The 27,569-nt window shown below is 41.1% G+C and overlaps 3 protein-coding genes across 6 annotated transcripts in view; 2 read left to right on the top strand and 1 right to left on the bottom strand.

Annotated features, from left to right (window-relative positions):
- LOC122978829 (inactive rhomboid protein 2-like) overlaps positions 1-13,346 on the top strand; it is a 30,244-nt gene extending 16,898 nt beyond the window's left edge. For all 3 annotated transcript variants that reach the window (XM_044345855.1, XM_044345854.1, XM_044345856.1), the window contains 13 exons: positions 176-304; positions 1,069-1,178; positions 1,418-1,636; positions 1,936-2,047; positions 2,441-2,515; positions 3,545-3,706; positions 3,963-4,048; positions 4,226-4,289; positions 4,444-4,538; positions 4,680-4,755; positions 4,844-4,944; positions 5,485-5,638; positions 10,694-13,346. In XM_044345855.1, coding sequence (XP_044201790.1) covers positions 176-304; positions 1,069-1,178; positions 1,418-1,636; positions 1,936-2,047; positions 2,441-2,515; positions 3,545-3,706; positions 3,963-4,048; positions 4,226-4,289; positions 4,444-4,538; positions 4,680-4,755; positions 4,844-4,944; positions 5,485-5,638; positions 10,694-11,125 — 1,815 coding nt within the window. In that variant the 3' untranslated portion in view covers positions 11,126-13,346. The remainder of the gene's footprint in view (positions 1-175; positions 305-1,068; positions 1,179-1,417; positions 1,637-1,935; positions 2,048-2,440; positions 2,516-3,544; positions 3,707-3,962; positions 4,049-4,225; positions 4,290-4,443; positions 4,539-4,679; positions 4,756-4,843; positions 4,945-5,484; positions 5,639-10,693) is intronic.
- Positions 13,347-13,843: 497 nt separating this feature from the next.
- On the bottom strand, positions 13,844-17,596 carry aanat1 (arylalkylamine N-acetyltransferase 1). The gene is made up of 3 exons (XM_044345511.1): positions 16,794-17,596; positions 16,197-16,351; positions 13,844-15,213 (listed from the first exon to the last, which is right to left on the bottom strand). The coding sequence occupies exons 1-3, from the start codon at positions 16,939-16,941 to the stop codon at positions 14,908-14,910; spliced, it is 609 nt and encodes a 202-aa protein (XP_044201446.1). The 5' UTR covers positions 16,942-17,596; the 3' UTR covers positions 13,844-14,907.
- A 2,047-nt stretch (positions 17,597-19,643) lies between these two features.
- Positions 19,644-27,569, top strand: part of ube2o (ubiquitin-conjugating enzyme E2O) — a 38,984-nt gene continuing 31,058 nt past the window's right edge. The window contains exon 1 of one of the 2 annotated variants that reach the window (XM_044345850.1): positions 19,644-20,252. In XM_044345850.1, the coding sequence (XP_044201785.1) occupies positions 19,827-20,252 (426 nt within the window). In that variant the 5' untranslated portion in view covers positions 19,644-19,826. The remainder of the gene's footprint in view (positions 20,253-27,569) is intronic. The other variant, XM_044345849.1, reaches the window with a different exon arrangement.

Raw genomic sequence — 27,569 nt, 5'->3', positions numbered from 1 at the left:
AAGTTACAGAGATGTTGGTTTGTCTGTGGTTGTGTGCATGTTTAGCGTCCCTTGAGACAAAATACAGCTTTGAGTGTTTATATTACTGTTTATTTCTATGTAGAGCATAACTGAACTGTTCAAAGATGCATAATGCATGTATGAAGTCATTTATTGTGTGATGTGTGTTGTCCAGGGTCGTAGCGGCTTGGCAGGCTCTCAGACAGGTCGCAGTTTCCCCAGGAGGAGCTTCGCCAGGCCCAGCTGGATGGACGAGGACACTGTGGACTCTGCAGATACGTCCGAGTCGCTCTTCTTCAGCAAGGTCAGCGAGCTCCTGCTCCGTACTCTTAATAATGCCCCTGCAGCAATTTCTCTCTCTGCTTAGATTCCCTTTTGCAGTTTTTATTTCATTGTTCTTTCTGTTCTTCCTTTCCTATCTTTTAGTATGTCAGCAGCCCACCATTTAATATCATTTTCACTGCTTATATGCGTCTTTTATCAGCCCCCTATCTTCAGCAACCACTTCCTTCATCTATCTTCATCCTCCCTTCCTTCCGTCCTCTTCTTTGCACAATTACAGCATATTGAAACACACATCTGCTGCCAAGTCAGCAGCTGTGTCATCTATATACATCTCTTTTATTCCTCTCACATTACATCACGCCAGTCAGGAAGGGCTGTTTCCATTTTTATTTTTTTTATTTTTTTATCTCATGCCACAACTGTCTTTCTCTTTTTGTAGCCTAGCCCTCCCCTTATGTCTCTCTTCCTGTCTCTCCTGCTCGGTCTGAGCATTGTACTGTAGTTACTGTAGTTACTGCTTGAAAGAAGCTAAATGGAGCAAAATGAAGGTGAGAGGTTGAACATCCATTTCTAATAAGTATTACTACTGAAATATAGTAATGTTTAACAGATCCAGCAGCTCATCATCTCAGGTGTCCCCCCCCCCCTCCCCTACCTGATGTCTGCTATAGCTGGAACAGTAATCTATCGTCTAAATACATGATGCCTGGCTGCTGGTTAATGACTGCTCTTTCATCCTGCACTTTCTCTCTCTCCATGACCTCTATAACCTCTGCTGCACAGGTCGATGCCCATGATGAGTTGTACTCTATGGCTGATGATGTATTCGAGTCGCCTCCCATGTCCGCCTCTTTTGCTCCCTGTGAGCCGCCTGAACAGACGTTCCCGAGCCTGTGAGTGATTATACAACCAAAAACACTATCTGTGAAGATCTATACCTGTATTTTAGTGGTCGCTGATGCTCCCAAGGTTCTCAATTCTCATTTCAGAGTAATTAATAATCTTAATGTTGCTACTCCAAAAACAGTATGCCAACTACTAATCAAGTTTTTCATTCTCTTGCCCCACTTTCTTCTTTTCCGTTCTTCAATTCCTTTTTCTTCCCACTCACTCACCTTCCTCTCAACCCCAGTAAGGACATTTCTCGAACACCCAGGACACCGACAGTACAGCCCGAGAAAAGTCACCCTCGCCGCGGTCGTCGCATCGCCTCCCAAGTGAAGCACTTTGCATTCGACAAACACAAGCGTCAGTACGGCATGGGCGTCGTGGGGAAGTGGCTGAACCGCCACTATCGACGCAGTCTCAGCAGCAACGTACAGAAACAGTTGGACGACTTCCACAGCCACAGGTCGGGCATTAATAGATGTAAAGGATGTACTAATGGAACTAATTGGCTTACAGACCTCAATCAGAGAGAGAAAACTACTGAGTGAAATCAGCTGCAGACACTACAGTAAAAAGTGACACAAAACCTGTTGAGAGAGAGAGATGGGGGGGTGAATTACAGGCTATGGTCATTTTAAGATAAATGAATTAGATTACAGACATTTTTCTCTACTGTCATGTGATGTTTGACACCAGGATCGATCAGTCATGATTTCTGCTTCTTCTACATGATTTACAGTCAGATCTTCTGCTGTGTTTTAGGCCCTACTTCACCTACTGGATCACATTTGTCCATATAGTTATCACGCTGCTGGCCTGTTGTACATATGGTTTCGCCCCTGTGGGGTTTGCACAACATTCTACAACCGAACTGGTGAGTAGTTGCTTGAAAATTGAGACCGTTGTTTGCAAAATATCTGTATTCATTAAGGAATAAGTAGGTGTACTATGAAATATTGACAACATGCTATCTGTAGTGTCCCTTTTTATGAAATAGATAATTAGAGCTGGTAATCTATGCTACATAGAGGCTCAGTAAACACTGGTTAACATTAATTATTGAGATTAACTTTAATGTGATCTTATTTTTTATCCTAGTAAACACAATGGAGTGAATTGAGGCGTTTAAGAGACAAAATTAGTTTTTTGTTTTTTTTATTGTCTCTTGTACTCATAAATCATTAACAGTCTGTAAATGTTAATATAATAGAAGTTCTTTTGTTAAACAGTTCCATTGCCATCTGTGTCACTCTGTCGCCCTCTATAGGTGCTGAAGAACAAAGGCATTTATGAGAGCGTCAAACATGTCCAGCAGGAGAACTTCTGGATCGGTCCTAGTTCTGTGAGTCTCTAGCTGGTCTTAGTTTAGCTGCTGTATTTAAATGTGGGATCTGAACCCAAGTGAACTTCTACCCAAAAATGATCCGCTCCAGGTCTACTGTGCTATATTATCTACAGTCTAGGTGACATCAGACACGTTTAGCCTCATCTGGGACCAGATGCATAAAACTCTGTAGACAGAGTTTCTGGCTTTGTGTACGCATCAAGCCTGCCCCACCAGTCTGTAGCCTACACCTGTCAGTGAGACAAAGGGGAGAGAAGAAGTGTAGTTTCACCGATTTTTGTTGCACCGGCGATGCTCTTTATAGCGTCCATATCATTAATTCATCACATGGACTGTAAACCATCGTCAGCAGTGATATCTTAGAAATGTAAGCGCTCATAGCACTGAGGATAAAATAAAGAATATTAACAGCAAAGTAAAATGATGACTCTGATGTAAATTTAAAAAATCCCAAAATGAATCACACTAAAGTAATTAATCAATGTTACGTTTATAAATGTGCCTTTGATTGGCATTTTACAAATCACTGTGTAAACGCAAAAAAAAATATATATATACATCACAATCAGTGTAGCTGATAATCAACCTAAACAATGTTTGACTAAAAGTCTCATCACATCACCCTCAGATCGCTTTAGAAAAACAAGTGTATGTCTGGTCTGAAGAATGCGTGAGGTGCACACATTCTGTGTTCATAATTTCCATTTTATGTGCAGGAAATGGCGTATGCATGTTTTTTTATTTGTGAATCCATTATGCATCTGGCCCCTGGTGTAGGGTCACACCCTCATTGGTTTGACACTTACTGTTTCTGTATTTCCCGTGAAATACATTTGTCACCAGTTCCACGTTTAAGCTTTCACTCGACAAAGCGTCCGTTTGAGGTTTCCGTATTATCTTGAAAATAAAAGACCAGCCGTGTTCGATTAATTCTTTTAATTTTTAGTTTTTCTTTTCTGCAGATCCCTTTAACATGTGTGGGTTGCCACATTCGTACATCTTTACCATCATTTTCCCCCTTATCAGGAGGACCTGATCCACCTAGGGGCCAAGTTCTCGCCGTGCATCCGTCAGGACAGACAGGTCGTCGAACTGATCCGGAAGGCCAAAGACCTGGAGAGAGAATCTGGCTGCTGCATTCAGAACGACAACTCTGGATGCGTGCAGACCCTCAGCACCGACTGCTCTGTACGTGGTTTATCCTTCACCCTAAAGTGTTGCACCTTTAGCGTATCAGTTCAGGTTTGAGAAGTCTGTGCATCAACGAAAATGTGCAAGAAATTACCCACAAACTAGAAACAGTATGGCATTCTTAAACACATGCTGGCACGTGAGGATAATTAGATTGCTGCTCGTTATTTAATTCCCTTTTGAACCTATGAAATCAAGCAAAATAATGCTGTGCTAAATACTAAAAACACTGTCTATGCTGCTGTCTATGCAGGAGACACTGGCCACCTTTATGAAATGGAACAATGAGCAAGTGGACGTCATCAGGTCTTCTGGTTCTGTCTGTCACCAGGATCCCAGGTGAGGATATGTATATTATTATTGTGCCTACACGCGCAGCACTTCTAAGAAAACATTAACATTATTAGTATGTCATTAGGGATTTGAAAGTTATTTAATTGTCAAAATTGGCACGTCAATGTGTCTTCAATCTTTTGAAACCTTCCCTTGTCTCTCCGTGTCACGTGCTGCGAGCAGAGTGTGTGAAGAGCCTGCCTCTGCAAAGCCTCACACGTGGCCAGATGACATCACCAAATGGCCGGTGAGAGAACGCTGCTATTAATACACTCTCTTCTGTGTTCAAACAAAATATTTTTATGCACCTTTTCCAATTCTATTCTCTGTGTCTGAGGTTCACAAAAGAAAATATGATTGATTGTATGTTGTATTATTTCTTATTACTCGTCCTTTTCCAGGTGTGCACATATCCCAAGAAGTGGAACCACACAGGCTACAGACACATGGACTGTAACATCAAGGGCCGGCCTTGCTGCATAGGAACTAAGGGCAGGTGAGAAATGTGGGCTGATATTCTTACAGCTGAGTGTTGTTGTTTTACTGGCTTCATGGCCTCATTAATCATTTGCTTGCTAAATCATTGCTATGTAATGTGGAGAAAAAAAAAACTGCCTTTTGTTTGTCCCTCCTTTAGATGTGAGATCACAACCAGAGAGTATTGCACTTTCATGCATGGTTACTTCCATGAGGAAGCCACACTCTGCTCACAGGTAGTGTGCTTGCATGTATTAAGTCTATATATATGTGTGTGTGTGTCTGTTGGTGTGTTAGTATATTTCTGACACTACGTTCGTGCAGGTCCACTGTCTGGATGATGTGTGCGGCTTGCTGCCTTTCCTGAACCCTGACGTTCCTGATCAGTTCTACCGTCTCTGGCTCTCTCTCTTCCTCCATGCTGGGTGAGCACCGCACACTTATATTTACTTTCTATTATTTCAAGTTATTAGTATTTTTTTTAACAAATTAAGATGGAGTTTCAACATCTCAAATTGCTATAAATGAGCCCTGAATCAGCCATTGAGGTATAGAGAAAGTAACACCTCACAACTGCTAAATAACATTGAGAGAATGTTTAATATGCTGTAACAAAGTGTTAAGCCTATTAAGCTGAGTCAGTGAGCTGTGAAAAATGTAAACAATGATTACCGTGTGGTTTCAGCGTGTCAGCATCCTTCAGGATTCAAACCTAATGAGATATTTGTAAAAGAGGCCCCGCTGCTCGTGAGCCGTTCACTCACGTGAGCAAGTCTTACTGTTAATTCTACTGTAGGCGTACGGGGAAATCTCTCAGGTCTACTTTAAAAACAAGTAATAAACAGGCCAAAGGAGGTTTCAGAAAAAATGTCTGCAGTGTGTGTTAAAATGAATACTACTACAACTACAAGCACAGTGTTGTGCAGTTGTGTCATGCTGAGCCTGATGTCTGTCTGTGTGTTTAGGCTGTTACACTGCGTGGTGTCAGTGGTGTTCCAGATGACCATACTGAGAGACCTGGAGAAGCTGGCAGGTTGGGTCCGCATCTCCATCATTTACATCCTCAGCGGCATCACTGGAAACCTCGCCTCTGCCCTGTTCCTGCCCTACAGAGCCGAGGTTGGTTCTTCACATGAATACATGCACACAAACAAACAATGCACTCATGCACAAATAAAGGCTCTGTCTTTTGATGTCCAGTATAGTCTGGGACACTTGTATGTATCTATGCATGTATGCTCTTACTCATATTAAAACATGCACATCAGTGCATGAATGCAGGTTGCAGACCCTTCATATGTACAGCTACAAACAAACACACAAGGAGAGACTGCGTAGTATGTACAGTAATTACACACACACACACACACACACTCTTGTAAATGAGCATAGAACAGTTTGCAAATAAAGCTATATGTTTTTGCACATACTTTACACATACTAATGTTATCCAGTACATATAGTTCATAAATCTGCAGGTGCAAAAAACTCTGAAGGAAGCCAACAATAGCTTATTTCACAGATTAGTTTTAATATTAATCAGAAACACGATTGGGCAGCAATAGCCTTTGTTGGGATTGCCAGGAGTGGCTGATTTATTTATGTTATTTAAGTGCCTCACACACACACACACACACACACACACACACACACACACACACACACACACACACACACACACACACACACACACACCACAGAGAGAGAGAGAGTTAAATGCACATGCCATGCTGATCTCTGAGCTGCTCAGATGTCTGGCAGTGAGAGAGATGTGCGATACGGACCTGTGCTCCTGCTCCTGAATTACATTTCCAAAGGCACCACCCTCACCAAATATTAAGGCCGTAAAACTCTGATGAATATTTAGATTTAATAGCTGCAGAATCCGGTCTGATTGTGTCATCCACATCAGTTTAGCCTTTACATCTCATGTCGACAAACAGGTTTTTTTGGTGATATTTAGGAAATCTTGGTGGAAGAGTAAAAAGATCTACACTGTTACCACATTTCCATTGTAACTATTGTTTATTCCCTGCTGTTTACACTCACTGGCGTAGCTCAGCTTAGCTCAGCTCACTTACTGGAGGAGCTTTCTCCTGCTGAGGATTATTGGAGCAGACTTGACTGGCCCATCTACAGAGGTCCAGGGGGGGCACGGGAAACACTTCATGGTGTTAACTGTGCAAGTGACTGGAAAAACTGGGCTTAAACCGACAAGAGTTCATGAAACTGCTTCACAGTGGCTGAGTCATTGTTATGGAGAGAACAGCACCATCCAATCCAGCGTTAAGAGCACCTCGAGCATATTAAAAGACCATTCTCCAACACAGACCATAGCTTTTTAACTGAATGAGTACTTTTCTGCAACACTTCAGTCAGACATTGGTTTTGCTTCTGTTGGTAGCAGCTTGTTTTAAATGAACTGAATCGTTAACAGGAGCATCAATATCCATAATTGAACGGACATAGAGTCAAAGATTGGTATCAGTAGAATCTCACACTTCAGCAGAGAATCCGAGAAACAAAGATGTCATATTATCAACAACGATGTTCAAGTGCAAGTCAAGGGTATCTGTTAATGCATCGAAAAACATCACAGCAATGACTACTTACTACCAAATATAGAGACAAACTTTTTAAAAAAGGACCTCACATATTAGCATGTTAAATTTGAGTTAGCAGCATGTGTCTGTGATCATTCTGTGTGGATAAAGAAAGTAGCTGAAGTTTAACATGAATAAAAGACAGGACACTTTATATCTTTAGGGAGTACTGACTAAAAAATTACAATTATTTTGGCCAAACAGATGAAAGCTGCATAGTGATGTTGACTGGATACATTTTCTCCCTCAGTCTGTTTGAAAATACTTGCCGGAGAAAAGAGACAAATGAAAATTTATTTTAAATGAGGCTATAAAACAAAAAGATGACAAAGGCGGTTTAGTTGTTAAATGATTGATGCTTACACGCACATCATCACCACACCTGCAAGATGAAGCTTCACGTGTTTTATGAACATCGTTACCATAGTCGATCTGCGCCGTAGCGTCCTGTCAGATGTACTGATGATGGAAAGTTGAAGCAATCCTCTTGGCACACAAGATTAAGTGTGTGTGTCTGTATATGTGTGAGGGAGAGAGAGAGAGAGAGAGAGAGAGAGAGAGAGAGAGAGAGAGAGTGGTTGCTGAGTCAACTGCTGCTAATTTAATTTATGCCATACGTTCAGGGAGAAAATAGAAGTATAGACTCAGGAGATCCACCGATATTTAAAACCTGTAAATATTTATGAGCTGTTGTTTCCTGATGATGGTTTTAAAGGAAAAACCAAAGCCTCTGCCCCTTTTTTTTTTTGGAGCAACTCTAGTATTTTCTCAGTCAAAGCGTAATGCTTCCAGAAAAACACATTGATCTGTACAAATTACTCAGTGCGTGAAAAGAACGCAGTCTGGATTACCTACATTTTACTGGCACGTGTTTTCTCTTCAGTATGTCTCTGTAAAGCCCACTTTCCCCTTTAAGAGATTAGGTTAATGCCATTGTGTGGGTTCACAAAGGCTACTGCTACGGTACTTAGTGAATGGGATTACGTTTTTTCTTTTAAACAAAGACAATTGTTGCATAGAGTAAACCTGTCTGGTGAAGCTTCTGGTCTACACACCTTTTACGAACACGCTGGCAGAGAGCTCCTCTTTGATATAATAGACAAGTGTGGTGGATGAATTAAAAAATATATATATATATGACAGGTAACGAATGAGAAATGTATTTTGCCTCTCGGCCTTTGTATTGATGTCATCGAGACATCTGTTATCTTCCTCATAAGCCGACCCCGAATGCTCTCATCTGACGTTTGCGTGGTGAGACATGCGGTGGCTCTCGCCGTGACGCATCTTGACGTGAGAGACAGAAATCCCACCGTCCAGCTCGCCTTAGTTCTGACCAGGTCACAAGTCTTCACACAGGAACCAGGAATAACCGGAGGAAGCACATGCAAGGCACAACACAGGGCGGTCAAGCCACTTAAAGAGGCGGTTTAAGTGGATTATTCTTAAACTGTTGAGATAAGAAGACCCTATGGCCTCAGCATAAGTGACTCAAACAACAGCCGTGACTCGAACAATAATAATAATAATAATAATTCTCACAAGTGATCCAAAGAAATGTGAAAGTACAGCAACAACAGTTTCTCCTCTTAAACTGTTTGACAATAATTCTCAGTAGTGAAGCAAAAACACTCTTCACACTTCATTATTCAGCTAAATGTTTTTTATGATCTCATTACCTGGTTGGATTATGGTTTTAGGTGCTTCATCACCTGCTGCTTTATTATATGTAATGTTTTAAATGCCTCCAATTACAAAGCTTGTAATCAAAGACTCATAAAGACTTTATTACAGTTGACATTCTGATGGCAGAATAAATGAAAAAAGTCCAGACCGGTGTTCACATAAGTAGCGTGAAAGGTTTGAAAGGATAAACAAGGAGTCTGTGTTCTAGTTAGATATTTGATGATCTTTAAAATTGCACTTTTATGAGCTCAGTGAGGGAAATAAACACTTAAGTACTGACTTCTACATCCCGCAGCTGAAAGTGATGTCTTTTATTTGTTCTGTGTTTCATTCAAACACGTCTCCGTTCCTGCACGCAGTACTTTTGAAACTTGAACAATTATGCAGAAGAAGAAAATAGCGCAGCAGCCTTGTAATCTTTAGTTAAGAATAGCAGTAATTCGTACGTTTGCTTGGGATGGTGTGACTATACTTAGACAAGTGGTGGGTTAAACACCACCTCACCCTCACACTCGTCAACAGAAGAGAGAAGAGAGGTGATTTGAAAACTACACACGTGTGATTTTATAGTTATTTGTCAAATGCAGATAGATTAAACGTTCCCTCCCTTGACACACACACACACACACACACACACACACACACACACACACACACACACACTCTGTCTTAGGAATTTGATTGAAATCATGCAATGGAAACATGATAGTTCATCATGACGGTTGAACAGTAAACTATTACTCAGTCTTTGCACATCTTTAACATCTGCTCCTGGCTTTTTTATCTCAGCCAACGGTGAGCGAGCGACCGTGGCGCATGCTAGGAACGTGTCAGCATGCACGTCTGGAGCGTGTGGGTGGAGCGCTCTGCCACACTTTTTCTGTTTGTGGTAGTCGAATGTCTTCACAGATTAGCCATCTGCCTCTGACCAGGCCAAGCCTCCAAACTCAGCCCTGACGTCACTGTAATCTGCTCACCTTTACTGCCTGACCCAGAGCTCGTACCGCGCTCCCTCCGCAGAACTAGACGTAAAATAAAAGAGATTGTATGCAGGTAAAACTGCATTTGTACAGTAAACATAAACAACATCATAACTTCCTTAAACCTGTGATCAGTGCAGTATTTTTTACTGTCATAATCGTTTGGTTAAAGGGAAGTTTTTTATCCTATGTCCGTTAATTATTAGTTAATACTAATAGTAGTGTATACTAATACTATTAGTATACACTAATATTAGTTAATTAAAATACTCTGATGTGAACTTGTTGCTAAGATTTAGTACTCAGGTTAAATCTCTGCTGTTCTGGTCGTATACAAACTCTGTGTGCAAGTGTAATAATTAAAATACCAGTCTTGCATTTTGAAAGACATGAACATGACTTATGCTTAAAACTATTTCCTCTGTGACAGCGAGAAACAACATGAACAGGCATCCTTCGCTACAGGGAAATTCGACATGATGTAATATTGATAACTAAATCCCATGTGACACATTCGAACTCGAATGTATTCAACCTGCATGTACGACCTTGAATTATCTACTGAATAAGAGGACAATGTATTCACTGTTCAGAATACATTTTGCTGTTATTTGAAGAAAAACTAAACGAACAACAGTCATGAGTAAACCAAAAGCCCCGAGTCATCAGTAAGCAGGATGTATGCGTTTTATCTTGAGTACACATCATAGTTGATGACGTGTGTCATGAATATATCCAGTGTTCAGTCATACATGAGTCTTCTGAATGCACAATGTGGAGGTGTTTTTTTTTTATATAAGTGGGTACAGCTTCCTCCTGGACTAAAACTAGATAAACTGTCTTTGTTGTGTTGGTTTTAAATTGAATTCTGGGAAAGTCTGTGACTTGTCTTTTTCTCCCTCCAGGTGGGACCTGCAGGGTCTCAGTTTGGACTCCTCGCTTGCCTGTTTGTCGAGCTGTTTCAAGGCTGGCAGATGCTGCAGAAACCGTGGAAGGCCTTTCTCAAACTGTTGGGCATCGTCCTTTTCCTCTTCATGTGCGGCCTCCTGCCGTGGATCGACAACATCGCCCACATCTTTGGTTTCCTCAGCGGCATGCTGCTCTCCTTTGCCTTCCTGCCCTACGTCACGTTCGGGACTTTTGACAAGTACCGGAAACGTATCCTCATCGGTGTGTCAATGGTGGCCTACATTGGGCTGTTCTCTTCCCTCATCGTTTGGTTTTATATCTACCCGATTAACTGGCACTGGCTGGAGCATCTCACCTGCCTGCCTTTCACTAGCAAGTTTTGTGAAAAGTACGACATTGACCACAACATTGACGATGTGGTGCACTAGTCACATGGCTACGAATGACGTCCAAGATGACCACAACCTCTGCGCTGCTGATCCAGTAGCTTCTAGCCAGTGGCTAGGACGGTTGTTTCCATGTCAACTCAGTGGCCTGAAGAATGTGGCAATCATGTTTCTTTTTATTATTCGCTCATCAAAGGACCTGATCAGAGTGTTTGAACTGGATCTGTCACTTCTCATCATCCTCTGATTCACGTACTTCCATGAAACTTTACTCAACCATTTTAATCATCAGTCAAGTCTGGCGCTACCTAGCATATTAATTTGCTACTGGGCTAGCAGATCCTCAGAATCTGAGGGCAGGAAATGATACTGTAAACCGCGTAGAGCTGTGTGGACTTTCAAGGAAAAGATCTGCAGAGTGACGGTCTGATTCCTCCAGTTCATGAAAAGTCACATCAACCTAAAGAAGCCAAATGAAAGAAGAAGACACGTGCCCACAATCACTTTTCCCTCTATGGATGACAAACATTTCAGATGAAAAGAAAGACTGACGCCATAGTGAATCATCAGGTATCTTGTAGCCCGAAGAATTCAGAGACGTCAGATTCCTCCTTATTTCATTTTCAGTAACACTGGGTCTAACACTACAGCCGCTGTCATGACATGCTTTCAGAATTTTTTTTGTTTGTTTGTTTGTTTTTTTTATGTTTTGCTCTTTTATATGTATGCACTTGGCTTGTCAATATTCTTTGGAGCAGTGAATCATTATGCTAAAGTTAATAAGCTCCAAGTATTAGCTGTGCAGCTGGAGTAATCAAAGTGAAACGGTGGTCGAATAAGGCAAACTATATCTAAAACCACTCGTTGCCTTAAACAGACTACGCCATCTAACCAAGTTGCATCATTGTACTTTTTGATATAGCTTGTGATCAACTCACTGAATGATACTAAATGCATTTCTGACCCTAACCTACCAAAGCGACGTCACAAGCTGCTTATACTGTATATGCATTTTCTCTTTACAGATCCGAGTCGAATCTTAGATTTTTTTTTTTTTGTACGTCACTGCCACAAACTGTTCAACAGCTCTCAGTCAAGCTCCACTCGCTGTACAATGTCTCAGATTTGTCAGATAACACAGTGGTGCCTAAACCGTTTTGTATATTTACTCTGACGTTAACGTTAATAAGTATATTTATTCACAAGAATTCTCTTAACCGGACATTTTTGTTAGATCAAAGCAGATGTCAGTTTTGTACTGTATTTTATGACTTGGTGAAAGCAAACAGTCATGTGATCACAAGATGTCATTTATGTTTCACCTGAGCCTTAATGTGTTTGTGAAATGTACGGCAGTAAGGCTTTGTTTTTACCATTTACACTGGTGGGGAAAAAAAACAACAATGCAAGCTAAAGGATTTTAAAGCGATGTGTCCGCAGGCAGGATTTCCTTCAAACAGACACATTCAGACTAAACCTGGACTCTTTTTTTTACCCCTTTTCTTTTCTGTCTGTCCTAACAGCTGATTTGCTTTGGATGATGGTTCATGACCCGCATTAAATTGTCGCTGTTCTTGGTGGGTCCCTGACAATGTGACAAGTGTAACAATAGGATTTCAGGTGCTGTTCCAAGTGAAACGGTTAACGCACGGACTCCTGGCCTTAAATGTATTGGATCTGGTTTGTTTTTGTTCAGGACTGTGACATGTGTTGACCCCCAGCTGCTGGGAAAGCCACTGTAATGGAGGATTATGTGAGTTTTACTAAGTGAGTTATGAGATTATGTGAGTTAGTCCGTGCGGCTGACTCACTGGTCGTCTGGTGTCGCTGAAAACACAAGTTATCGCAAAAACAAAATAAGAAATATTTTAATCAGTTTTAACGCCACTGTGTTTTGATGTAAAGGTCGTCTGTTTCAAGCCATAGGACTCCGCCCTCTTACAGTAGGAGGGCAAAGTGTAAACGACGCCATCCACCTCTTTTCAGGAAACCTCTTTACTGTGCCTTTTGACTTGTGAGCATATGAATGTTCCACCTGATCCACGACAAACCCAACAATCATGACCGCACGCAGCCGTTAGACTGCTGTGTTTGTATTTGGGACCAAATGTATTGGAATTTTTTTTTTGAAAAAAAAAGGGAAAGTTCAAAATTCATATCAGGTCATGGTCAAGGTACTGTTCTGTTTTGCTTCAGTTTTATGTGAAAATGTATGTATGTCAAAGCAATCATGTCAAAATAAATACCACTCTAGTAATAATAAGGTTCGTGTGTCTGTGAGAAGTTTAATCTGACGGGTCCATCGAACGCTGCTTGACTTCATGTCTGGCATCATATTGTCTTTTATCAATTTGTTACAATTTTCTCTAATTTCAAGGAGGTTTTTTTGCATTAAAATGAGAATGTAAATTCAAGAAAAAGCCCTCTTTTCCTCACTCAGAGAACTATTATTCTGATATGATTGAAAGTTCCAGAACAGCCACTAAATGGACCTTGTGGTGAGATTTTTTTCTTGTCAGCTGCCTTTTCAAAGATTGAGAATGAACTTGAAACCTCAGCTCCTTTTTTTTAAAGTGCTATAAATTGAAATTTGAACATCTGTATTTCCATGGCAACTGGGCAAACTACATCTGCTGATGAAGACCATCTGATATGATTGAAAGCTCCAGAACAGCTACTAAAAGACCTCGTGGTGAGATTGTTTTCTCAACAACTTTTATATTGCTAATAGATTGTAAATGAGAAGATGTAAACAAGTTATAAAATAAAACTTTTTTTATTATTTTAAGAACAAAACATTATATATATATAAAAAAAACATTTGTCTTGATTCAAGACTTCGGGAGGCAGAGGTGGTGATTGTCTACAAGGGAGGAGGCCAGAGGACGCTATCAAGGAGAGATCTTGAAATATATACATTCTGTACTCTACAAAAGATTATATTCAGCATTTTAAAAGACAGAAATACATCACAAACTGTGCACACAAAGAGCATGTTGAAGATGAGTAGTGAACATGCACGATGGAGAGACAGGACCGCTTACATCTTTATAGTCATAAAACATGTTCAAGTCATTATCTGACGCACTGCATCATTTGTTTATATCCCTCCTTTGTAGATGATTTGATTCAACGGTTGTTGAAGGTTAACAGTTTGGCATTTTACTGTAGTTGCAACATCGCTGTGCAAAGTTTAACATGAACAGCAATCTTCTAAAGCTGCTGTGAAAGGCAAACTGCTGTTTTCAGGAAACTACACATGTGAGATGTTAGAATGCGATGATAACAGAGATGCTGATTTTACTGACTAAAAATAGTCTTTATAGAGAGCCAGAAATTAGAAGTTAAACAACAAATATATTTTTAAAAAAAAGAGGGAAAAGAAAGAAACAAGGCAGCTGCGTTCTATCGAGTATGATAATAAATGTCCAGCATTTATCAAAAAATTCAAATGAAGAGTAAAATAGTTTTATACAAAATACAAAGCTGAAATCGGTGCTTACATTCTTTCAGGACTTTGCTCTAATGATTGTATATTTGTGTTCTACTCACACTAAACTACAGATCATGATTTCTTTTTGTTTCGTAGCACAGCTGTTGTCGGCAGCTGGATGGCAGCTCTTTGTTTTCGTCCCTCTTCAGACTCACAGTCCGAACACACACGTCACTGCTGCTGAGTCTCACAGTGATGATCAGAAACACAATCACTGCGCCGGTAGCTTGTGTACAACAAAGCTGCTCAGACGTCCCCTTATCCTGTTTCCAGAGGGGAAGTGGTCCCATCACCCACAGCTGGGGAGAATCCACGTTAAACCCCTCTGTCCTCAACAACCGCTGTTACGACGCATGAAGGCGTGGCCCTGGACCGGGTAGAACATTTCGATGAAGGTGAGGGGCCCCACCGTGATCTCGCTGGGGCCCTGCACCTTGAACCCTGACTTCTGGTAGAAGGGAACCAGGAAGTCCTCACACATGAGCACAGCGCGGCGGACGTAGGGCAGGCAGCGGAGGTACTGGAGGTAGCGCCACATCAGGATGGAGCCTTTGCCCTGCTGGCGGAAGGTCCGGTGGACAGCCAGGACGTGGATGTGGACAGTGGTCCCGTGGGGCTTATGGAGAGTCAGGGCGTCCTGGGAAAAAGAGAAGAAGAGGAGAACTGTAAGAGCAGGTGAATGAATTATTGTTGAACGGCCTGTTGGGCTCGAACAGAAACATTTAAAGCTGCAGCAAGAAACCACTGGACGCCACGATGGCCGCAGCTCAGCGAAAGTTACACATGACGCTTTACGTTGGATTCATCGCTTCTTGTGGTCAGTTGATTGTGTTCACAACCAGAATCACGTTTAGGCAAATAAGGCAAATTGTTGTGTCGTTGTGATTTGGACTTGTCAGAGAACTGACATACAAACAGAACTTAATGATGCATCAAAATCCTGGTTTCAACATCCAAAAATGGTTAAATATTAACTTGACATATCGTGACCTCTGACCTCAGTATATCCTCGACATTGTTTAGCAGACTGTCCACTGTGAGTCCTTCACATCTGCACATTTGCACTCAAGCATGTGCAACATTTCATTGTACAGTTTGCCTCACAGCAAACACTTTTTCTAATTATTATTCTGTGTTGTATATACAGTCTGTGAGAAATAAAACCTTCGAATCTTGAATGTTGTGAATCATTTAGTTTTGCTGCAGCTCAAGAATGCTCAGAAAAATGATCACAGCAGTAGGATTTCTTTTAAAGTATCACAACTTTAAGAAATCCCAGAGGCAAATATCTTTTTCAGGGGGTTCTGCTTATCTGTACCACAAAAATGCACCAAACTTTGTTGTTGCTTTTCGGAAACACTCTCGTGGTGACATTTGAAGAAGAGACAACAGTGCTGAAGCTTATTCCCACCAATCTAAATATTTCCAGATGTAGGTGGGACTGTGTCACTGCATTAACATTTCTCCTTCCTGACAGAATCTCCTGACACATTCTACCACGAATGTGCTCTTAAATCTCTCAAAATCTCTTCCGTTAATCTGTTTTGAACCTCGTCTTGCATTTTCCTACCAGTCAGCTGGAGGTAAGTCACTGTCCAGGTGTCGTGCGCTCTGTCTTACCGCGCTAAGCCTCTCCTGGTCCCACAGTGAGCCGATGATGAAAGCCACCAGACGTCCCTCCTCGAACCAGCCAAGAGACAGCTCAGGGCACAGGGTGAGGAAATGACGCACCTCATCCAGGTGGAGAGGACACTCACCGGACACTGAGATGAAGGCTGAGTGAGGAGGAGGAGGAGGAGGAGGAGGAGGAGAGTCAGTGTGATCCCAAACAAACATGACACATGAAGAAGCATATTCTTCCCTCTTGTACTGATAAATGTATGGAAGTATGATGAAAAGATAAATGTTATGAAGCACCTGAACTCAAATTACCATTTCACTTGGGAAAGAGTGGTTACTATAGCAACCTAATTTTATACTGGGATATATAGGCTATGATAAATATGGACATGGTCTCATTAGAAAAAATAAAGAAAAATATTGCTTGCACATTTTATGTATCTACATTTCTTACTATGCTTAACAATATGAAAGAAAACATGAACTGTGGCAGAATAAATGAATGAATTCATGGAGGAAAAGTTCCTGTGTGCGTAACTAAGACAGTGACAGTAAGTGATGTAATTCAAGGATGTAAAGCAGACAGACTCATCTTACCTTCTCTCTCGATCTCAAACACGCTGATGGCATCCTCCGGGCTCAGAGAGCGGAACTCGCTGGCCGGCAGCGTGTGGCGGCGCCCCTGTGGCCCAGGAGAGCGCATGTGGAGCGGCTTCATGAAAGGCACTGCGCTCACCAACGACATGGTCTTATTGTACCCCCCAAAAAAGAGCTTTAAAGTGAAGTAAAGATGTTGAGATTTTACTCTCTTTACAGTCAGCTGGTCTCTCCTTTAGCACGAGCGTCTCCTCTCTCTCGGATCCGTGCGTAACAGGACTGTGCGTCAAGACTGAGCGGAGAGTGGCGCACCTTGAGTATTTATACCCTCGGCGACCAGGGGGTGGTTGGTTATAATCCTGAAGCGAGCTGGATGACCAAACCCTTCATTCCCCGTGAGTAAGTGGAACAATAAACATATTTACTCGGGGTCAGGAGGGATATTCCTGTGTTGAGAATGATCCTCGTCATGCCACCATCACACCCGCCACCAGATTTGGATTTTACTGATCATGTGTTGAGCGTCATACCAACACATAACAAAGTTTTATCAAGAGTAAATTCACTTCTAACAGTCAGTAAAGTGACTCACCCGAGCCACAGACGAGGTGATAGTGGATGGATGTAGGTAGATTTAGTAAAGTAGGAACCATTCTGATTGGTTAATCATTTAATGTCAGTGTCAATTAATGTTATCACATTAACTGGGCCATCTTAAGGACTCGACTTACCACCGTTCATGTGATTTCTCTGAGGGAGACTTTCCACTGGCTGCTCATTGTCCATTTAAGTCGAGTTCACGATTTTTTTTTTTCCAGATCTGTAAGAGGATTACAGGGTGTGTAGGAGTTTGTTTGTCACCTCTTCAGTGTTAAATAAGCCATGTGAAGAATTTCAAGTCGCCAATTTGTTTTATAGACAGTTGTTGACCTCTCTCTCTTGAAAAAAAATCGGACTAGATCACAAACTTTTAAAAAAGAAAAAAAAAAAAGAAACATCAGAAGCAGAATTAAATGCTTCACTGTATTTATCATATGTATAATTTGTATTTAGTTTTCTTATGAAATGTATTTGAAATGTATTTAAGAGTCACAAGGCTGGAAATAAGCTCCATCTCCAGATAAACACTGAGCTGAGCACAAAGCTTTTCCCACTTCACTTTTCTATATGTTTATATATGATATTCTCAAAATCAAGCTTTATGTCAGAATTCCCAATAAGTTTAATCAACTGAAACTTTCCTGCTCATGTCTCTTCATACAGACAAAAACCACAAGCTCAGAATAAAACATATTTTCTATTTAAAAAAGAGGTTTGTCTTGTTTCTTGTCTTGAGATTCAGCATCAGTTGTGTAATTAAACAAAGATGCCCAGTTTCATCTTTCCTGCTGTTGTTTGTTCAGCAGATTAGTTCAGTCAATATAGAGAAATCAATACATTCATTAATAAAGCTTTCAGATATACCAGTCTGTGACCTTCATGTGTATTCAGCAGAGACAGTTTGTTGTGGAAATGTCATCAAGTTGGAGAATATTCTCCAAACAAAACTAGAATCTTTATTTTTTTTCTATTTATATCACCACATGGATAATGAGATACGTTATTATAGTTTATTATTAATCTCCTCATCTCATTGGAAGCAAACCATTTATTTTTTCAAGAATGAATCGTCCAAATAAGAAACATGTTTTCAGTCTTGTCGCCCCAGCTGTTTATTTTTTTGAATTGGAAGATGAAAGAACAATTTAATGAGCGTGATCATAGCTGCACATTGTTAAGCTGAAAACTCTCATCTCTGTTTTTTTTATTATTTATTTACTTTGCTTTTATCTATTTTTATTTATGTGTATGAATGTTGCTATAATTGTGTGTTTAATAATTCAATAAAGTTAGTTAGGCAGAGAAAGACACACACACACACACACACACACACACACACACACACACACACACATACTGCTGCTTATTTGCTGTTTTTTCTTTTTCTTGAACAAAATCACACAGACATCTTATACAATGTGTGTTACTGTGAAAATAAACATAATTCAAATGTATAAATAAATAATAGGCCTACAAATATAATGACATATGATGACATATAATAATATATATAAACAAATATAACAATAAGGTTTCATATAACAATTTAGGTTAAATTATATCAAAAAGCTATTTATATTATGGGGAAAACTTTTGCTTTGTGAATGTAAGAGTGTGAGTAATAAAACACAAAGACGTGGTTATAATGTCTTTCCTCAATTACAACAGAATACTGTTTTATTGAACCTACATCCTGTTTACCTGTCCATAATTTATAGGAACATAATGGAGAATTATTTTATACATTAGTCTATCCTGTTGTTAAACTGAGATCAGAGTACTGCTATGAGGTTTGAATCCAGAGGATATAAAACAACAGGTGAGACTTTGAGAACTTGGATTCATGGATGTGAAATGTTCCCAGTATAATTCATAAACTGACAGTCAGTTCTGTTTTTGTTTTCATAATATATTATTACATTCTTGGCTTCCAGCTTAATTGAATGGTTGGTTTGAGTGTCAAAGTAATCTTTTTTTTTTTCCAGAATCCTGATGAATACTGACATTCATAAAATAGATGTTTAGCTGTTTCTTCTTCATTTTTTTTTAAATTTTTAAATTTTTTAAAATTTATTTTATTTATTTATTTATTTTTTTTTTACAAAATTCACATTTGTTATCAATATCCACAAATTTGTTGGGGATAACAAATGTTTATGGGAGAAGCTGTGTTGTTTCACATTAAATTAATTTTCCTTTGGCTGTAAACGAATAAACACATTTGTGGCTCACACTGCCGCTCAGTGGTGAGAGAGAGAGAGAGAGAAGAGGGAGAGAGAGAGTCCTGCGTGATGACGTTGTCACATTGTTACGCAGCTCTCCGTAGCTACGTAAACACGTGCACTTCGCTGCTTCCAGGTTGCCGTTTTTTTTTTTTTCAGTACACCGTCATCCTTCCTCGCGCTCCAGCATCACTCCCTGGCAACAGCAGCGATGGCGGAGCCCGTAGCAGCAGCATCATCCCCCCGGAGCCCGGGCCTCTCTCCTGCAGCCAGCCCGGGCTCAGAGCCTCCATCCATGGCTCTCTCCCCCACAGCGGACGGCTCCCAGCGGCTGCTGTTCTCCCACGACCTGGTGTCCGGGCGGTATCGCGGCTCGGTGCGGTTCGGCCTCGTACGGATGATTCACGGCGAGGAGGAATTCAACTCGGATTCGGACCTCGACGATGGCGGAGGGAGAGGAGGCGGAGGCGGCGGTGGAGGAGGAGGAGGAGGAGGTGGAGGAGGAGGCGGAGGACGAGCCCCGGGTGGCTCGGACACAGAGAGCCCTGTGGACACCCTGACTCGGCCTCTGGGGAGGGGGTTTGTCCGCGTCCAGTGGTACCCTGAAGGAGGGAAGCAGGACATCAGGGAGACAAAGGTACCACACAGCAGCTACTGTGTCACCTGTTTACACCGACACTGCGTGGTTATCAGAGCCTCTTTTTAAATTGCTATAGTGTGTTTTGTTCGTGGAGGAGATTATGCGACTTGTTCACCTAACGTTAATCCACCTGCCGCCTAAAAGCCACAACCTAGCTGGCTAACTGACTGCTTAGCACCCATGCTAGTTAGCAGTTTAGCTCATCACAGCCTCATGTCTCTCAGCTGGTGCTGGCAGGTTGGACAGGGTTTGTTCCAGCTGACTGCGTCCAGCTAATGCATCAGATATACACGAGTGACTGGCCAGGCAGCAGCTCTCTATCTGGAGGTGTAACTACAGGCTGTGGCAGGAACCTTACACCTATTGATCTGACTCAGTGTGGATCCTCAGCTGGGTGTGACTTGGCCTGAGACCAACACTTCATATGACAGAGCAGCCATTATTATTATTATTATTATTGTTATTATATACATCAGTTACACCTACTTCCTCTTTCAAACCAGTCTAACCTGTCATATTGAGTGACAGACAAGGAGGAGGAAGCTTTAACCTGTGATTAGGAGCTAAAATGATTAGTCAGTCAGTTTTGTCAATTATCAAGGAAAAAAAAAGTAAACATTTGCTGTTTGCAGCCTCTCAGATGTTTGGCTTTGCTGCTTCCTCTTGTTTTATGTCACTTTAAATTGAGTATCTCCGTGTTTTGTATTGTTGGTCGGATTTGTATAAGCTGCGGCCCTCATCTACATATATATTTCTTCACTCTGCCCCAGTTTCTGCTAGTTTATTTTTCTCTAGTTTGCTCTTTTAAAATGTCAGAAAAATAGTGAAATATGCACAAGGTGACATTTTTAAATAGCTTGTCCAAAACTCCAAAGATATTAAATTTACTTTAATAGAGGAAAAAAAACAGAAAGTCTTCACATTTGAGAAACTGAGGCATGTTTGCTTACAAGGTGAAGGATTACCAGAATAGCTGCCAATTTTCTGTTGATCAACCGACTGACTGATTTAATATTTTCTGATTTCTGTTGGTGTCTCTGCAGTTTATTCATGATGACTTTCAGGCTTCTTTTAAAACAACCTTAATATACTGAACCTGAAAGGTATCAAATTCAGAAATGTCAGCCCAAAAAAATACATAGTCAGGTGTCAATATACCCTCTGGTGTTTTTGTTGAATCACATCACACCAGATGGACACATTTATCAGTGACAGTGAGTGGAGACAATGAAGCTGGTTGCAGGTGTTTTGGGGGTGAAGGGTGTTAAAGGTGGTCAGTCAGCCTGCGCACACAGCCGCAGTTGAAGCCTCCTGCAGGAAGACGGTTTCCTGAGATCAAATCTAGACCACAGACATGATGTAAAAATACACATGTAGGGTTTTACTCAGCAAAATAATGTTGATACAGTAACGTAGTTAACCTGCTTCTTGAATTCCAGATGTAGCACTGCTGTTTTTGCCAGTGCAAGTTTGGCAACTTTGGTTTAATTCATCGTTGAATATGCAAGACATCACTTAAAGCTGTAAGATTTCATTGTAACGGCTGGTAAAAGGGAACACTGTCATGCCTTGTTCCACTTAGACAACAAGAATCCGACATCCAGATTTCTCCCGGACCGTGTGGAAAAGGGTCACAGGTTTTAAAGGAGGACTGGTCTGGAAAAAGCTGGTACTGTACAAGCTCAGTTTAGAGACAGAGGATGGGACCAGAAGAAGCCTATTTTTGGGCCACTGTAGCCTTGTTTTGTCCTTTGAGCTAAATGAGTAAAGTTCTGGCCAGAGTCTCATTCAACCTCTGTCACAAAAAAAGGCTCAGTTTAAACAATGACACCGATGTTTGCACACCACACGGGCTGTTAATGCTGTGTCATTACTAGTCTGTGTCCCCAAACAATCTGGTGTGTGCTAGTGTGCTCGTGTATATGTAATGTGTGTTTGTGCAACAATGAGATTTCTCTTCTGCTCATCTCCGTGCACCACATGTCCCATGTCTCAGCAGGCTCTGAATTAGTTGCGTACATCCTGAGAGCACGGCGAAGATTCTTATCAATAATTCACGACGACTCCCTGCAGTATGCAAAGTTGCGTATCTTCAAGATGATCTTTCCAGAAAATCTTGACTTGTAATTTATTCTGCAGGGTGCACCTCCAGTTAAAATGTTTTCTCTCAGGAGCGATCAGTGGAGGACAAACTGCCACGCTTTCTCTTGACGTTAATAAAACTAGTGTTTTCACAGCAAAACTAGGATTTTTAAGAGGAGTTTGGAGCACAGCAGCAGCCGTTAGATGCGAATGATCGATGATTCAAGATGACGAGGAAAGTGACACCAGAAGGATTAATGACCAAACACATGTTTAACCCTGCTGATGCATTTATTCCACAGCAGTCTGAACCGTGCAGAAATGATATGAGTTTAATAAAGATTTGTCAGCGTCACATCTATAGACCACTGGTATTATTTTGACAAGCTGGTTCAAAAGACGTGTGACCAACTGTGGCTGATATGTAAGTTTATCTGCATCTTGCAGACCTTCTGAAAACACGACTATCAGTAAAACACACAACCACCACAAAAGATCTTCCTTCTTTGCATATTGCTCAAGCTTTTCTGCTCACACAGGCTGTGTGTCTGCTCTGACCTGCAACTAAATAAATGACTGCCTCAGACTGTAAAAGCTAAATCGCTCATAGGTACAAGTCAGGCTAACATTAGCCATACAACCGAGCGTATAACCGAGAAACTACTTACATTTTTCAGGTGATTTGACAAACTGGTGCAGTCGTGATGTGCCAGTTTCTGTCGGTATATCTGGCGCTCAGCTTTTTGAAGGTCATCTTCACAAATTTTGAATTTATTCCAGATGCTTGACAACAGTTTGGACACCAGCTGTAGTCAGATGTCCTATGACATTGCATTGTGTGCAAGGTTTCGCAGATAGATGAGATGAGAGAAGGGTTAAAATATATATTTAGATATTAAAGAGAAACTGTAAGTAGTTTCTCAGTTGAATACTGATTCAAATACTGATTTTGCCGTTTGAACATCACGGCATTGAACAAAGCATTCAGGTCTGCCCTAGTTTTTTCTAGGTTTACCTAATAAAATACCTAGTAAGATATGAATTTTTATAACAATATATCACATGATATCATCATATTAAATAACATGTATCATGATAGAAAATATCCACATTGCAGACTCCTGATACGAAGTCAGTGGAAAGATGTGAATGGATGTAAACAGATGTGAGTTCAGTCTAGAGTCACTGGTGCGTCTGTGTATTGTTGATATGCTGATATGACGACATGTACTTTAGATAATATAGATTTGTCTACTGACAGATAAACTGAGGTAGATATCACTTTAAAACCTTTGGGTGGCCATCGCGTGCAGTGCAGCTTTATTCATAATTCTGTTCATCAGTTAAGGATGTTATATCTGCAGAACAGAAAACAGACTGGATATTTTATCCATAAATAGTTTCTTAATTGATTCACTGGAAAATGTATCATATCTCAGCAGATATCATTAAGACAACATAAAGCCCTCTATTTTATCTACTCACTCATTCCGACTTCAGTTTAAGTTATTTTAGCTTGAGGAAAAACATTTTGCACATAGTGAACTCTGTGACTCCCCTTCATGAACATTAGAAAGACTGTAGTTCCTGTAAGTTTTTAGCTGCCACACAAACACACTTGATGCTGGTGTTTGGCGCTGATGTTAGTCATTGAAATGTTTGTACCGTCGTCTGAAAGCGAATCAACTGCAAAACTACTCCTATGATCACATTTGCACAAATGAAGCACTATCGATGTAACCGGATATCATGTAGGCTAAATCTTTGTCATCGACTGGTTTCAATCAATGACAGAACATCGTCAGTGATGCAAATGGAACATGTGTGCAGCTCACTCTGAACTACCAAACCAAACCATTGTAACTAGTTTTGGTAAAAAAAATAATAGTTATGACTGAAATTGAACTTTTTAAATGTCTGTTTTATTTTGTGACAAATTGTCTAAAGTTCAGTCTTGCTCTATCTTTGAGAAAACACAATGTGAAAACTGCAAAATCCAACCAAAAAGCAAAGCAAACTGCAGTAAGCGTTACTGTGCTCTGCTTTGGCTTCTCAGAGCTTCGCTGCAGTCACTGCGCTCTGCGACAGCCGTCCAAATTGTTAATGAATGAAGCTTCAGTGCCTGCAAATCCTTTACTCAAGGACAATCCAAAGAGTGGAATCTTTATTACTTACAAACCCGATCGTAGTAGATAGTAATAACAGTTTGGATGTCACTGTGCTAGCGCTAACTAGCTGGACAGGACAAGAGAGTACACCGACATTAGTTTACAGACTGAACCCCCTTCTCACAGGGAGCAGATAGTACATCCATAATCAGCTTTATTACAACAATTTTAAAGTTTATTAACCTAGATTTGATTGAAATCATTTATTTATAAGACAGAAACTTGATTATATTACAGAAGAGTCTCTATTTAATTCAAGGTTTACATATATTTTACAATTAAAATAATACAAAGGCGTGGTTTTTAAGCCATGAAAGTTACCTAAAGAACATATTTAATAAGCAAATAACCACTTTTCTACCTAGAACACATTTGGCTGGACAGTCAAAAAACTTTGAAGCCAGTTTTCTCAGGTTACTGCGGTTTGAGAGCAGCACTGCTCTACTCTACGTCACATTTTTTTCCACCCTATAAAATCTTAATAACCATCTCCAGAGGCAGCGATGGGGCTGAGATCTCCATCAGCACAGGTATGAACAGGCACACCTCAGTTGTTGTCAGCTGAGTGAGCCTCCACACTGATTCCCAGTACATGTATAGTATCTATGGTGTGTAGTATATTTCCACTATGTTGTATGATTGTCTGGTACTGGATAGTTGTGTTTAGTTTTTGTCAGTTTTTTGGTTGACTGACTGTATAACTGTCACCTTCAATGCCACTTTTCTACCGCAGAGGCACGTAAGACCAGATGCTCAGTGTGTCTGAACCTCCTGTGAGTTTTAATCAGAAGGTCATAGATACTGTTCATAATCCCTTTAGGACAAGGACGCAGCCTGTGCGTTGTCATTGATTCAGTTCAAGATTATTATTTTCCCTCAAAACTACAGTATCAGTCAAACGTTCGGACACACTTTCTCAAAGTGTGTCATAACTCGACTGGCTAGACTACTTAGAAAAGAACGGAGACATGAATTAAATATGATTTTGTGTATTTGATTTCTTTGTTCTTCTCCAGGATCATGTAGAGAAACAGTAGCTTAAACATCAGATGAGTACAGAAACGTTTGAGGCAAAGACCAGATTGAACATTGTTGATGAACTGCATCTCGACTCTGTGGCCTGATAGTTTTGTGACTGATGCTATACGCAGCCCGTCTAGAGAAGGATTTATTGCACTTTGGTCGCCATGGCACCTGACTAGACGGTGACAGTCCCCTGTCGACATAACCAAACACATACAGCACTGTTGCTGCAGCGCAACCTTGAAATTTCCATCCAAGGACAGAAGTGTTGTTGCAGCAGGTAGCTAGCAGTGGGATGCAGAGAGAGAGAGTGTCCCAGATGTCCCGGACTTTATCAAGCGCCATCGTTAATGTGCTGCTGAGACCTCTAGAAGGATTGTATGGTAACGCTATGCACGGTGTGGTGATGCAGCAAGTCTCGCCACCCTCCTGCTGCTTTAATTAAGGCTCTGCACCCCGACGAGGTGGGTGTCAGGGGCGGAAGGGGGTCGAGGTGAGCCGTGACGCCCTGACCGTGAGCTCCTCCCCTGGAAGCAGCAGCAGCTTCGACTGTAGGGGTGTAGCAGGTGGAGGGGGAGGAAGGGTGCAGCAGGACCAACTGTACTGCAGAGAGAGAGAGAGAGAGAGAGAGAGAGAGAAAGTGAGGAATGGGGGAAAAACCTGTGAAGTGGACGGCAGACATGAGGAAAGTCAAGTATTGAATACCAATGAAAACATCACCTGGATCCCAAAATCATGAGGAGAAAGGAAAAAAGAGGAAACAAAACAAAAAAAATCTGACTGGAAAAGGAGGTAATGAGACAGGCAGGCAGTTTGGTAGCAGATGGCTGTTATGGTAATGTGCAGGCTTTTAGTCCTTGAAGTGCTAAGGTCCCACCCTCTGCTCTCAGAGCCATTTTAAATTCCCAGCCTCTTCCGGTGCGCCGGCTTAGCATGAAATCCTAGTTGTGCTGCTGTTCCAGGCTGCTCTGCCCAGCTTACAAAGCTGTCAGGTTGTGGTCATACAGACGACGCACTTCTCTGAAGACTGCCACCATCAGATCGGTGCGATTTGTGTTAAATACATTCATTTCGGCTGCTTGCGGGTTCTTGACTTCACTGTCACATCAAAAGAAGTCACAGACAGTTGATTTTTAGTCGAATGTAATGTTTTATGAAGTGAGCAGAGAGACTCCTGGGTGACACACTTTATGTGTCACACAGGCTATTGGAGAGGGGGGGTTCAGGGATGCAGGGAGGTGGAAAATGTTTGAAAGTAGTCTATAGTTTACGTAAAGCCCGGTGTGGTCGACTGGTCTGTCTATTGGTGATATATGGTAGACTGTGTCTGTAGGGAGAGCACTGCAGGTGCTGGATGATGTGACCGCAGGATGACTCCCATTTTTCAACCAGGTCCTGCCCTCTTCCCCCCCACCCACCCCCCCACCCCGTTCATCCGACTGCAGACGTCTGAAAACATCCCCGCTGACTGACAGAGTGGAAACAACTCTGTCCTAAAAGGCTTGTTGAATGCTGAATTACATTCAAGTCACTTCACCGCACACATTTCTTTCAGCTCCCGTCCTTCCTCTGCTCATGATCACCGACATTGTCATTCCTATCCAGGCCTCGGCTCTCTGAAAGCGTTTTAGCTTGAAGACTACAGAGGACTCTTACTGCTAAAATGCATTTAAGATATAAGGCAATATTTCTAAAGTGTGAAGCATCTTTCAGAAAAAACATAACAAAAAAGTGTACTTCTGCATCTCCAGCCGTATATATATTCTCACCCTGATACAGCAGTTCCCCACAGAGCAGACTGGAGTGAACACATTAGCTGTTTCTATTTATTTACTTCACACACTCTAATGAACTTAACAGCAAAGCCATTTATTCTGTCAGCGTCTGTCTGCACACTTTTCTCTTCTAAACAATCACATCGATCTTTTGTGTGTTAATATTACACATGATATTTGATGATTAATGATGGTTTTGTAAGATCCCTTTTCTAAAAATGCTAGATTTAGCCCATCATGGCAGTAGTATTTACTTTTTGAAGGTG

This window comes from Thunnus albacares, chromosome 3 (assembly GCF_914725855.1).
Source record: "Thunnus albacares chromosome 3, fThuAlb1.1, whole genome shotgun sequence".
In the NCBI taxonomy this organism is placed as follows: Eukaryota; Metazoa; Chordata; class Actinopteri; order Scombriformes; family Scombridae; genus Thunnus; species Thunnus albacares.
The sequence above is the reverse complement of the archived record's forward strand: the minus strand, read 5'-3'. Positions and strand labels throughout refer to the sequence as shown.